This window comes from Salvelinus alpinus, chromosome 18 (genome assembly GCF_045679555.1).
Source record: "Salvelinus alpinus chromosome 18, SLU_Salpinus.1, whole genome shotgun sequence".
Classification (NCBI taxonomy): Eukaryota; Metazoa; Chordata; class Actinopteri; order Salmoniformes; family Salmonidae; genus Salvelinus; species Salvelinus alpinus.
Genome location: NC_092103.1, coordinates 8303550 through 8317165, shown reverse-complemented (window position 1 = coordinate 8317165; position 13616 = coordinate 8303550). Strand labels below are relative to the sequence as shown.

Here is a 13616-nt window from a genome sequence, read left to right as displayed (position 1 = left end):
GCTGACATACAGAAGTGATACAAACTACCGTAATAATACAAACACTTCAAAAAAATGTAGTCCCTTTAAATGGCTTTTATTGATTACTTATTATAGCAAACCCAATAAGACACAAACACACACATACAGCTACATCTGAAGTACTCAACAAGCATAACATACATTGGGTTTTCAAACACAGCACAAGAAGAAGTAAAGAGAAACTTAAAACTTAAAATATACACAATGTTGTCTTGGTCCGTCACTTAAAAAAATGTGGGTCTCTTCCTTTAAAAATGTTTCAATAACAATATAAAAAATGGTGGCAAAGTTAAGAACAAAAACAGATTGTATGGGTGTGGATGGTAAATCCCAGGCATCCAGAGGCCTCCCTCTTATATCGCCTTCACAGCGTCGTCGATCTCAGAGATTTGATCCTTCAGCTGGCTCCACTGCTCTGGGTTTAGTGAGATACCTGGGCACGGAACAGAGGAAAGTTAGACAGAGGAAAGTAAACTGATCTAGGTTCAGTTACTGAATCCAAAAAAGTAACATCACAAACATGACATCTGGGTACCACTGTGTCTCGGTACAGAGGTGGAAAAATACACATAGAAATTGTGATAACACTTAACATTTGTTATCCTTTTAAAATGTTTGTAACGGGCTTATGGAGTTGATAAATCATTCATAAACAGTTTCAACTCATTATTTGAAGCCGAAACGACGATAAAATTATTTCAACCAACGATTCATCATTCAAAATCCATGTGTGTGTTTGTTTGACGGTGGGCTCAGGGGCCAGGGTCCTGCTGTGACAGATCTTACCTTTCCTGCCCGGCTTCATCTCTCCCTCCTGGTCCATCCAGTACTCACGGATGTCAATCAGACACTTCCCTTTGAATTCACGAACACTCACATACCTCATCTTCCCAATCTGAAATAAAAAAGATGCACGTGAAGACACAACCATATCACAGACCTTCCAACTTTGAATAATTTTTATGAGTACCACACCAGCGGCCCCCACCAGCCCCCATGCGTGCAACACCCACCCTGCTAAAATCATAAGCAAATGCACTCTTTTTTTATTGACCTAATAATGATACTGGCAGAAGACTGTCTCAGCAGGAACGGTAGCCTACAAGGTGACCGTATTACCGCCACATCGGCAGTCAGGAGTCACGACCTCAGTCAAATTCCACGTGACCCTTTGAGACACCGTTGAGCTCGGATGCCTCTGATGGTCATTAGTAGCCTACCAAACGTGCTAACGGCCAGTTGCTAATGGCCGGTACTCAGCACTGCATTGTCCCTCTAATCACTCTGGCATCAATGCAAATGCGATCGAAAATCATATCAAACTCTTCATGAGAGCCCTGGCTTTCAAAGTTGGAGCAGAATAGGATCCCCTGTTGCGCAGGGAGAGCCAGCTCCTCATAGCTGGTTGATGCACGGAATAAAATGTTCCTGTTGCGCAACATATCTATAGGCTATGCTATGCAATTGAGTGAGAAAGAGTTTTGCTGGCCTCTATTAAAAAGAGGGTGCCATCAGCTTTCGATAGGCTAGGACAATATTTACTTCTCAACTTTCCATATACTAAGCAAATTGCGTTGCTTTACAACCGGAGCAGCCTACCTGGCTGAGAAAAGCATCCTCCATTTATTATTCAAGTGCATAAGGGTGACATGTATTTCTCCCCCCCTGCCCCAAGAAGTGCATGACAACGGTCCATTCTAAATCAAAACTAACTTCACAGATATTATTTAGTATATGTAAAGACAAGATTCAATTGAGAATTGTCTGAATGTTGATAATATTATCACTTGCGATTGATGCACAGCGCGCAAATTTTTGGGTCGACTTTAAAAACAAAATCATAGTCTCCTTCATCATGTAGCCTAGCCCATAGGAGTAGATGTTTTGTATCACAACTGAAGTAACTCCAAACGTATCCTATAGGCCTAGGAACCCTGGAACATGGTTGGAGAGCCCATAGCCTACAGAGCCTAGTGAAACATGTGTTCTTATAGGCCCCTTCATTGCGCAATCCCGTTTGAAAACAGAGTTCTGACAGGCCACTATTTAATAAAAGCATATCCATCTCTGCCTGGCCGGTTCCCCTCTCTCCACTGGGATTCTCTGCCTCTAACCCTATTACAGGGGCTGAGTCACTGGCTTACAGGTGCTATTTCATGCCATCCCTAGGAGGGGTGCGTCACTTGAGTGGGTTGAGTTACTGACGTGATCTTCCTGTCTGGGTTGGCGCCCCCCCTTGGTTTGTGCTGTGGTGGAGATCTTTGTGGGCTATACTCGGCCTTGTCTCAGGATGGTAAGTTGGTGGTTGAAGATATCCCTCTAGTGGTGTGGGGGCTGTGCTTTGGCAAAGTGGGTGGGGTTATATCCTTCCTGTTTGGCCCTGTCCGGGGGTATCATCAGATGGGGCCACAGTGTCTCCTGACCCCTCCTGTCTCAGCCTTCAGTATTTATGCTGCAGTAGTTTGTGTCGGGGGGCTAGGGTCAGTTGGTTATATCTGGAGTACTTCTCCTGTCTTATCCGGTGTCCTGTGTGAATTTAAGTATGCTCTCTCTAATTCTCTCCTTCTCTCTTTATTTCTCTCTCTCGGAGGACCTGAGCCCTAGGACCATGTGTCAGGACTACCGGGCATGATGACTCCTTGCTGTCCCCAGTCCACCTGTCCTTGCTGCTGTTCCAGTTTCAACTGTTCTGCCTGCGGCTATGGAACCCTGACCTGTCCACCGGACGTGCTACCTGTCCCAGACCTGCTGTTTTCAACTCTCTAGAGACCGCAGGAGCGGTAGAGATACTCTTAATGATCGGCTATGAAAAGCCAACTGACACTTACTCCTGATTATTATTTGACCATGCTGGTCATTTATGAACATCTTGGCCATGTTCTGTTATAATCTCCACCCGGCACAGCCAGAAGAGGACTGGCCACCCCTCATAGCCTGGTTCCTCTAGGTTACTTCCTAGGTTTTGGCCTTTCTAGGGAGTTTTTCCTAGCCGCCGTGCTTCTACACCTGCATTGCTTGCTGTTTGGGGTTTTAGGCTGGGTTTCTGTACAGCACTTCGAGATATTAGCTGATGTACGAAGGGCTATATAAAATAAACTTGATTGATTGATTGATATCCCAGCTTTCTCGTGCTGTTTTACTTATTGCTAAATTCTTACAAATTAAGCACATTAATCTGCTTTACAAACAGTGCAGCCTATTAGGCATATTAAAAAAAAGTTGCTGCATGTAACCTACATTTCGCTATGCTAGGAGACAGAACGGGTCTCCGTCCTGAGCGGTATGGCGGCTGCGTGGTCCCATGGTGTTTATACTTGCGTACTATTGTTTGTACAGATGAAAGTGGTACCTTCAGGCGTTTGGAAATTGCTCCCAAGGATGAACCAGACTTGTGGAGGTCTACCATTTTTTTCTGAGGTCTTGGCTGATTTCTTTTGATTTTCCAATGATGTCAAGCAAAGAGGCGCTGAGTTTGAAGGTAGGCCTTGAAATACATCCACAGGTACACCCCCAATTGACTCAAATGACATCAATTAGCCTATCAGAAGCTTCTAAAGCCATGACATCATTTTCGAGATTTTTCGAAGCTGTTTAAAGGCACAGTCAACTTAGTGCATGTAAACTTCTGACTCACTGGAATTGTGATACAGGGAATTATAAGTGAAATAATCTGTCTGTAAACAATTGTTGGAAAAATGACTTGTGTCATGCACAAAGTAGATGTCCTAACCGACTTGCCAAAACTATAGTTTGTTAACAAGAAATTTGTGGAGTGGTTGAAAAACGAGCTTTAATGACTCCAACCTAAGTGTATGTAAACTTCCGACTTCAACTGTAACTTTCTGTGAAGGACGGTATTAGCAGAACAGCTCTCTCTGCCATGTCTGTTTCCAGACATAGCGGACTGAACTACTGCAACACAGCACATTTCCTTGCTCGTCAATGCGCTCGCGCCTACTACCGTTGCGGAGATTACAGCATGTGCAGGGGAGTAAGTGTTCTCGCTTAGTTGACTAAACGCTGTAGCTAACTACCTTTGTTGTAATGACGCCTTAGCTAAGGAGCGAAAGACTAAATAATAGTGGTTGTGCGCTTCACTAGCACATAAAACGTAGGAAAATGTATTTGACAAACAGTTCGTTCTCCATTTTGCCTACCCTTTTCTCCTCACTGGTATCAACGGACAAAGTGGAGAGCTGCCATCCAGCTCGAGGTAGGAAAATAGTGTTAACTCGAAATGACACAACGACAAGGTTCCAGTTTAACAAAGTTTACTATACCGTATGAACACACTACAAGGTAGCCATCGCACACCAGGCTAGGTCAATCAACAGAAAGCCTTCCCGCGCAGGCGCACTCTTGACAGAGTGATAGCCCCGTAATAACAGAAATATAGGGATACTTAAAACATGAACTTAACAAATAGTACTGCGACTACGGGGCGGACGGAGCGGAGAGCTAGAGATTTCTCTCCTTGTCCGTCCTCCAATTGTCTCAGCTCCAACTTCAGACAGTCGAGTCAAAAACCACAACGTGCAAACTAGAAGCCTATTTTTTTTGCGTATTTTAGGGTCGTTTTTCATACCAGCACGCGTTGACCTCAAATCTCATCCATGGTATGCAAAAGGTCTGATATCGACATGCTACTAATGTTGCATCTTTTGTACTGGGGATGGACGGACACAGTGTTCTTCTGCGCTGGAGTCTGGTCGAGCAGCAACACAGAGCTCTGATCTCCTTACCTGGAACTTGTTGTCATCCTTGTCCTTGTTGCCGCTTCCCTTGGAGGTTCCACCAGGTTTGGAACTCTCCCCTCCTTTCGGTTTCTTAGCTGCTGGTTTCTCTGGCGCTGCTTGCTTTCTCTTCTTGGTCTACAACAGGGGTTCATTTCCATAACATTTAACTTTCTCTTCAGAGTACAAAAGGAAACCTCTGATTGTAATACGAACTGTAGCAGGTTAGCGCTTGTCGTCATGAATCTTGTTCAGGAAGCAGCTCTGCAGTGGTCACTAGCTGGCAAGGCCACAAAGTCACAAAATCTGAGTTTAAACTTTACCCTAACCACACTGCTAACCCTAACCATAACCTTAAATTATGACCAAAAGGCACATTTTTGTTTTCATTCATCTGTATAATATCGCCCCCTTTTCTTTTTACTTTGCAGATGGCCCATCTAGAGGATATCGCTCAGGACTGCCTCAAGGACATGACTCATCTCAATAAACGTCAACCTGCTTTGGGCTCCCGAGTGGCGCAGCGGGCTAAGGCACTGCATCTCAGTGTGAGAGGCATCATTACAGATACCCTAGTTCGAATCTAGGCTATATCACAACAGGCCGTGATTGGGAGTCGCATAGGGTGGCGCACAATTGGCCCAGCGTCGTCCGTGTTTGGCTGGCATTGTAAATAAGAATTTGTTCTTAACTGACTTGCATAGTTAAATAAAAAATCTAATATATGCAGCTATATAAAAACACGGCTTTGAATCTACATACCCCAAACTTTCAAACGGTAGGGTGACTTAGGAATGTCCTTGTTCTTGAAAGAAAAGCAATTTTTTTGCTATTAAAATAACATCAAATTGATCAGAAATAAAGTGTAGACATTCTTAATGTTGTAAATTACTATGTAGCTGGAAACAGCTGATTTTTAATGGAATATCTACATAGGCGTACAGAGGCCCATTATCAGCAACCATCACTTCTGTGTTCCAATGGCACATTGTGTTAGCTAATCCAAGTTTATCATTTTAAAAGGCTAATTGATCATTAGAAAACCTTTTTGCAAATATGTTAGCACAGATGAAAACTGTTGTTCTCATTAAAGAAGCAATAAAACTGGCATTCTTTAGACTAGTTGAGTATCTGGAGCATCAGCATTTGTGGGTTCGATTACAAGCTCAAAATGGCCAGAAACAATAGCCACGAAACTGAAGATCTCGTATAATGCTGTGTACTACTCCCTTCACAAAACAGCACAAACTGGCTTAACCAGAATAGAAAGAGGACTACAAGAGGCCACGATGCACAACTGAGCAAGAGGACAAGTAGATTAGAGTGTCTAGTTTGAGAAACAGTCCTCAACTAACAGCTTCATTAAATAGTACCCGCAAAACACCAGTCTTAACGTCAACAGTAAAGAGGCAACTCCGGGATGCTGGACTTCTAGGCAGAGATCCTCTGTCCAGTGTCTGTGTTCTTTTGCCCATCTTAATCGTTTCTTTTTATTGGCCAGGCTGAGATATGGATTTTTCTTTGCAACTCTGCCTAGGCCACCATCCCAGAGTCGCCTATTCACTGTTGACGTTGAGACTGGTGTTTTGTGGGTACTATTTAATGAAGCTGCCAGTTGAGGACCTGTGAGGCGTCTGTTTCTCAAACTAGACACTCTAATGTACTTGTCCTCTTGCTCAGTTGTGTCCCGGGGCCTCCCACAACTCTTTCTATTCTGGTTAGAGCCAGATTGCGCTGTTCTGTGAAGGGAGTAGTACACAGCGTTGTACGAGATCTTCAGTTTCTTGGCAATTTCTCGCATGGAATAGCCTTCATTTCTCAGAACAAGAATAGACTGATGAGTTTCAGAAGAAAGGCCATTTTGAGCTTGTAATCTAACCCACAAATGCTGATGCTCCAGATACTCAACGAGTCTAAAGAATGCCAGTTTTATTGCTTCTTTAATGAGAACAACAGTTTTCAGCTGTGCTAACATAATTGCAAAAGGGTTTTCTAATGATCAATTAGCCCTTTAAAATTATAAACTTGGATTAGCTAACACAATGTGCCATTGGAACACAGGAGTGATGGTTGCTGATAATGGGCCTCTGTAAGCCTATGTAGATATTCCATTAAAAAACAGCCGTTTCCAGCTACAATAGTCATTTACAACATTAACAATGTCTACACTGTATTTCTTATCAATTTCATGCCATTTTAATTGACCATTTTTTTGCTTTTCTTTCAAAAACAAGGACATTTCTAAGTGACCCCGAGCTTTTGAACGGTAGTGTATATCTGAGCATTTTGAAATATTTGTGTCCTTCTCAGTTCTTTTGACGGAAACACAATGTCTTTGCGTTGTGGCTTTGGATACAACACAGGAGCAGGGGGTGTCTGTTTACCTTGGTCTCAGCCTCACTGTCTGAGTCACTGGCACTGGCACTGCCAGAAGTAGATGACAGAACTTCCTTTGACTTGGGCATCCTGGAAAAAGATGCAATGACAGAATAAATACCATCCTTTCGTAAGACTTCAATGCACAATGTTATCAAAATAAATGTACATTCCGAAGAGCATGATTTTGTTCTATTGCAGTGTAACCTCTGATAAATCTGCTTTATTATGTCTGTTTGTTACTGTGTGCAATGCATTATACAATAGTTAGCAGATTAATGATAATCAGTGACCTAGTCTATAATGCACTCGTAGAAACAAGGTGCTAAGTAGAACCATACAGGGTTCTTTGGTTTGTCCCCATAGGGGAACCCTTTTTAGTGCTGGGTAGAACCCTATCTAGAACCTATCCATCTAGAACCCTCTATGTACGGTTCCTCAAAGAGCCCCCTGTATATGGTTCCACCTAGAACAATAACCATTTTGTCATCGAAAGGTTCTTCCTAGATCCCTCTATGAACGGTTCCACCAACTTTACTAGCCTTTAAAATTGTATTATTTAGGACAAAGCGTTACAATTATCATCAGGCCTTTCTTTGAGGACCTGGTCAAAGATTTGTATAACTAAACCAAGATAAACCACAGCCTGTCGTTTCAAATGGGAACAAATGAGCCATAGTGGGCAGAACAAGCAAGGAGGTTGGCAGAGGCAAGCACGAGCTAGCGAAATCCTATTGGCGCATTCTAGCATGCATTTGCATATTTCCGTTGGGGAACCCCTACTCTGTAAAGTGCATGTGTGTAATAACTCAATTTGCCTTTTTACTCCATCTAAACAACCCAACCTTGGCAAAGGATAAAGTCTACAAAACATTGTCCACTCTGTTCGTAACAGATTGTAGTTTTGGGAACAGAAAACTGTATTGAGATCAAATGCTTAATCGATGAGTAAATTAACAGAATGTCGGCCAAAATCCATCTCGTTCCATCACTGCCGGCCCCTGCCTTCCTCTTGCTACCATATTTGGTAGCGAGTGGAAACGCCAACCGGGTGCTTCACATTTATACATCCAGTGAAATATCTGTTTCATTGTTCTCTGTGGCCTAGTTATACTCTAACACAGTGGTGTTAGGAATCTCCTGGTTTACAGGCCACATCAGGCCTTCAAGTCACATTATGCTGGTTTGCAAAGTGATGTGGAATTCTTATTGGAATCCAGCCAGAGTTAGCATATCCAGTAAGTGGAATTGTTAATCAATTGCAACCTGCATTCAGAATGACTGCCCGGGTATGGAAGACTGAATATTGAGACTACCTCAGTCATCTAAACTGGAACAACCATCTAAGTAACGGGGGCCATAAAAGCAACAGATTGGATTAGTTCAGAAAACGGTATGTTATTTATCTTTGTGTAGCATAAAATGTATTAACCAATCAATGTACATGCAAAACATATTTTACAGTAAAACAAACAATTCTAAAAATCTCCCTACATGCTGGGAAACATGATAGATGGTTCTATGTAGAACCCTTCATGCCTTCCAAAAAACATCCAAGAACCCTTTCTTCCAAAAACGGTTCTTAGGATGTTAAATGTTTCAGATAGAACACTTTGCCTAACAAAGGATCCTTGTCTTCCAAAAGGGGTTCTGATCAAAATGGTTATTGGTAGAACCCTATCCCTCCGCAAAGAACCCTTTACTACAGGTAGATAGATAATGTAAAACAACTGATGTCGATATATACAGAAATCTATAACATTTCCACTGGACATTTTCCTACCTAAAAAAAATTGCTACACGGTTCCCTCACGCTGACCCAGATGTAGTCCACGTGACCACCGAATATGTACGTTCTAGTAATTTTTATGTTTATTATTTCAATTTGCAATCTAGGACTGATTCGCTCGAATTATTGCACAGCTCGTCGAGCTACTGTAGAAAATAGCACGCGCATACTCTGGATAGGTAGGCCTGAATTAACCAATAATCCAACAATTTATCACGATCAATCGAGTTTGTAAAGTTCTTGCAGCACGGCTACAATGTTGCATTTAGGTTTGCACCTTTGTTTGCTCCAGGTATAAAATCTACATAGTAACAACAATACAGTACTTACGTGCAATATTTCACTGTATTGAGCTCGAGTGTCGTGTACGCGGATACTGCTGAAGGCGCGAGATAAAGGCCTGCAAATCAATAATTTCTTGTCTTGTCAAAACCTGCGCGGTTTACCAAATCTTCCTTTCAAATGAACTGGACGAAGTAAAATCAGCACGAGGCTTTCTTCCTGTTCATGTGATCTAGAAATCAGTGGCGCAAGTTTGCTGCAGCTTCGATGCATCCGGAGGTAAACGGTATTTGTGGGAAATGGTGTTCTCTGATTGTGCTCCTGCTTACAGTTAAAGGCGCTGCATGGTCAATTCTGTTTTTATTTAACTAGGCAAGTCAGTTAAGAACAGATTCTTACTTACAATGACGGCCTAGGAACAGTGGGTTAACTGCCTTGTTTAGGGGCAGACTTTTACCTTGTCAGCTCAGGGATTCGATCTAGAAACCTTTCGGTTACTAGCCCAGCTGTAACCACTAGGCTAGCTGCCGCCCGGTGTCTGCATTGGCCGTGCAGCATTTACAGTGATATAGCCTCTACATAAATCAGGGCATTCATGCTTCTTGCGATTCGCCGATCAGCGCAGAGCTGTCGTAAAGGAAGTTGACAAGGAAGTGAGTTTGTGTTTATACATTCGGAGCCCTCCGCATTGTTACAACATTTGAGACTGTATGGAGCTAAATTTGGCCTCAGCGTGCCTTATGCTACATGTACAGTCTTTATGGCGTTACATAAAAAGTATGTCAACAGAAAGTGTCTGCACTGTCTGAAAGGATACATTTGGTAACAGTTCATTTTTTTTTTAAATGCATAAATTTTGGCAATCACTATGAAAGTAATAGGGCCTGAATTATTCTATCAATGACCTTGTAATATAGTTGTAGTAGCAGCACATAATAAATAATTATTTGGTGGGTGCTTATATTTGTCAAATTTCACACATGTGTATAATTTTTTGTTTGGCGACCCTGGAGCAATTAGGGTTAAGTGCCTTGCGCAAGGGCACATCAACCGATTTTTCACCTTATCAGCTCTGGGGTTTGAACTAGCGACCTTTCGGTTAGTGACCCAAAGTTCTAACGGCTAGGCCTGCCATGTTCTGTGAAGTACAGTATATAATATGATACAGTATACTGTGTGTGAGCCTTATATTCACTAAAAACAAATTTCCTTTGCATCAGTTCATTATAAAACTAAAGGTAAAAAATGATAGCATTTTAAAAACTAATTCATAAACAGAATCATGTTTGCTCCACGTCTAATGTGAAAACATCCTCTAAAATCTTCCTTGACACACTGTTTAGGATGTGTCATAAAGTACACGTAGTTGACCTAAGGAAAGATAAGATGATTCTGCTAAGTGCCTTGGAACAATGGTTTATTGGGCCTCTGGGTTCAACCAAGGGTCATATTCTTTAGGCACCAAACGGAAACAAAACAGACTGAAACAGGGAGGGACTACCTGAACTTGTCCAATAAGAAAGTCTTGTTTTCCTTTTCTGTTGCAAAACGTTTTGCTACGGTGTGCATCAATGAATATGACACAGGAGTCAGCTGACAACAGGTGCACTCATTGCAGACACTATAGAACTGTACAGTACTTCCCCACATCTGATAGGCACGCCCACAATACAGGACAAGCCATAACATGTTAGTCACTGCTATTACTGTTGTGACCAGGGATATGAGAACACTCATGATAGGAGGGAAATTATGTCCACATCAGTTCTGAATCTGGTGCCAGTGCAGGCCTTTGAAACATATGTAGTATTGTTTGAAAACCCATAAACATTTGCAGTGAGTGCCCTGGCCTGAAATAAACCAAAAATAATGACATATTTGGAGAACTAGCCTAGGGTCAAATGTGCTCTGTAATGTTCATTAAAGACACACATTCCTTGGCATGTATTAGAAACAACCTGCCAATCAATATTGCACAATCTAGCCTTATCAATCGTTGTTTGTCATTTTATCAATTGAGGTATGTTCCAATCACAGTTGAACTGTTTTATAAGACATGGACAGATGCTCTTGTCCTGTGTTGTTATTCCGTCTATCAATGAGTACATTGAGCAAGCCAATTCATTTGGTCAACTGTTTTACGTAAGTGTGCAAGCATTCTCCCAGTGATATCAATCAAATAACATGTTGTGTCCTAACCCAGCATGCTATTGATTGCAGGTGTGGTGTTCCTAACATACACAGCATCACTTTTGACAGATTATATGGACTGTCGCTTGCTGCAGTGGAAAGTGTACTGTGCCAATCAACTTTCAAGTGGAGACCAAGAGAAAGAATTTACATTTTCCAATATTCCATTTAATTTGGTAACTGTCTAATATTTTATGAATCAATATTTCAGATATTTATGAGTATCTTTTTGTTCCACAAAATAATATAAAATAGTGTAACTATCTATAGTCCTTAAATCATCTTTACTTGGGTAATTGGGCACCCATAGTCAGTGAGGGCCAAAGGAATATCCAGAATTAGTTTATGGATAGTGTAATGTATGATTTTTTAGCCTACAATTAGCCTACAATGATAATCAGCTGCCTATTTGATTGCAAAGTCATCTTTGAGGAAACACAGCACACAACATTGTAATAACAAAGAGGACTGAGCATAACCGTAAAACAGCAGCTGATTAGGAGGCGAGACTTGCACAAGGGATCCACAATTTACGTCACCAAGGCTATATAACGAAGTTAACTTCTGACCTTAGCAGAAACCTCACTGCTGACTGATAAGCCTTACAGAGCTGCATAAATTCCGATACTCAATCTACTCTGTACCACAAGCACAACATAACTCTGGAAGAGGTCAACAAAGAAACAGAACGCAAGCCCAATCAATATGACCGGAAAAGGTAATTCATATTTCTGCCATTTCATTTTGTACTTACGATTTTACCACAAATGAGACATTATCCTATGTTAAACTGACCGACTAAACTATGACTTTCTCTTCTCTCCAGATCTAACTGCCGTTGTGGACTGTGCGCATCAGCTGCGTAAAGTTGGAGACGGCCTCGCTAGTGACGTCCTGGACTGGAGATTCAAATTGTTGGAAATATTGACAACACATTACAAGAATATAATCAAAGTGAAGTGAGGAACTTCAACCCACTCACTGAAGATCACGGAAACAAGAAGACGGAATACTACCTCAGTGCCCGAGGGCAACGGTTTTGTTAACCATGCTGTGGGCGGGATGGAGGGTTCCAGTTCGCCCTCGGTGATTCAAAGGGTGCATTTGCGGCAAGAGGATACTCTGCCTGGACCTGGCCCACAATCAATGCCAAGGTGGCTGGTGCTCCCCACGAAGTCACGGAGAGAGTGAACAGTGAACCTGTGACATTGTAATGGCAAAACCAGTGGACCACCATGTGTCGTTTGACATTTGGCCAGTGGTGGAAAAAGTACCCAATTTTCATACTTGAGTAAAAGTAAAGATACCTTAAAAGAAAATGACTCGAGTAAAAGTGAAAGTCACCCAGTAAAATACTACTGGAGTAAAACTTTTAAAGTATTTGGTTTTAAATATACTATAAGTATCAAAAGTAAATGGAATTGCTCAAATGTAAAATAGTATCAAAAGTAAAAGTATAAATCATTTAAAATTCATTATATTAAGCAAACCGATTTTGTTTTTAAAATTTACAGATAGCCAGCGGCACACTCTAATACTCAGACATAATTTACAAACTAAGCATTTGTGTTTATTAAGTCCGCCAGATCAGAGGCACTAGGGATGTTCTCTTGATAAGTGTGTGAATTGAACCATTTTCCTGTCCTGCTAAGCATGCAAAATGTACTTCTGGGTGTATGGAGTAAAAATAACATAATTTTCTTTAGGAATGTAGTAAGGTAAAAGTTGTCAAAAAATATAATTAGTAAAGCACAGATACCCCAAAAAAACACTTAAGTATTTTTACACCACTGCAGTTGGCAGACCTGTGGCCAGTCATATGGACGATCTGACTCAAAACGGGGGTCCAGAGCCCAAACAAAACTATCATACAAAGTGTGATGAAACAAATGATTATCTGTTGTTGGGGACAAGTGTCCTATCATGTTCAACTACGTAGAGATCATGGACACAAAGTGGCCTTCAAAGTGCTTTAATGTGTTATGTGAGGCCAGTGAGTTATTTTTGCTTCCATTAATTACTACACGTACCACTAAAAGCTGTGTTCAAAAACTGCATCTTGTGAAGTTAGTTATCCATTGTTAGTGTTTTTGATTCTCATGTTAAAATAAAAAAAAGTCAGACAACAGGCTATACTGTATGTTTCAGTCAGATTGTGAGTCCTTTTTACACTTTGTTGTAGTGCAATCAATCTGGAGGCGTTTGTTTTGAGTACTGGTAATTCA

At 41.4% G+C, this 13616-nt stretch overlaps 1 protein-coding gene and 1 long non-coding RNA gene across 4 annotated transcripts; one reads left to right on the top strand and one right to left on the bottom strand.

Annotated features, from left to right (window-relative positions):
- Window positions 1–60: 60 nt before the first annotated feature.
- Window positions 61–9841, bottom strand: LOC139543717 (activated RNA polymerase II transcriptional coactivator p15-like). 3 transcript variants are annotated; one of them, XM_071350070.1, is made up of 5 exons: window positions 9605–9841; window positions 7139–7220; window positions 4764–4892; window positions 808–916; window positions 61–454 (listed from the first exon to the last, which is right to left on the bottom strand). In XM_071350070.1, exons 2-5 carry the CDS (start codon window positions 7217–7219, stop codon window positions 375–377), a joined length of 399 nt encoding a protein of 132 aa, XP_071206171.1. In that variant the 5' UTR covers window position 7220; window positions 9605–9841; the 3' UTR covers window positions 61–374. The 3 variants fall into 3 exon arrangements, with proteins under 3 accessions (XP_071206171.1, XP_071206169.1, XP_071206170.1); XM_071350068.1 differs by having other exon boundaries at window positions 9659–9835; XM_071350069.1 differs by lacking the exon at window positions 9605–9841 and adding an exon at window positions 9250–9502.
- LOC139543719 (uncharacterized) lies at window positions 9822–13531 on the top strand. The gene is made up of 2 exons (XR_011668752.1): window positions 9822–12109; window positions 12218–13531. It is a non-coding gene; the product is annotated as an uncharacterized lncRNA (long non-coding RNA).
- Window positions 13532–13616: the final 85 nt, after the last annotated feature.

Excerpts from the sequence above, each read along its gene's own strand:
- LOC139543717 (XM_071350068.1), bottom strand. The coding sequence starts at position 9,759 with ATGCTGCACGGCCAATGCAGACACCGGGCGGCAGCTAGCCTAGTGGTT. Across the intron at positions 7,221-9,658 it reads CGAATCCCTGAGCTGACAAG|GATGCCCAAGTCAAAGGAAG; the intron begins GTAAAAGTCTGC and ends ATCTTTTTCCAG. Across the intron at positions 455-807 it reads GATGAAGCCGGGCAGGAAAG|GTATCTCACTAAACCCAGAG; the intron begins GTAAGATCTGTC and ends TTCCGTGCCCAG.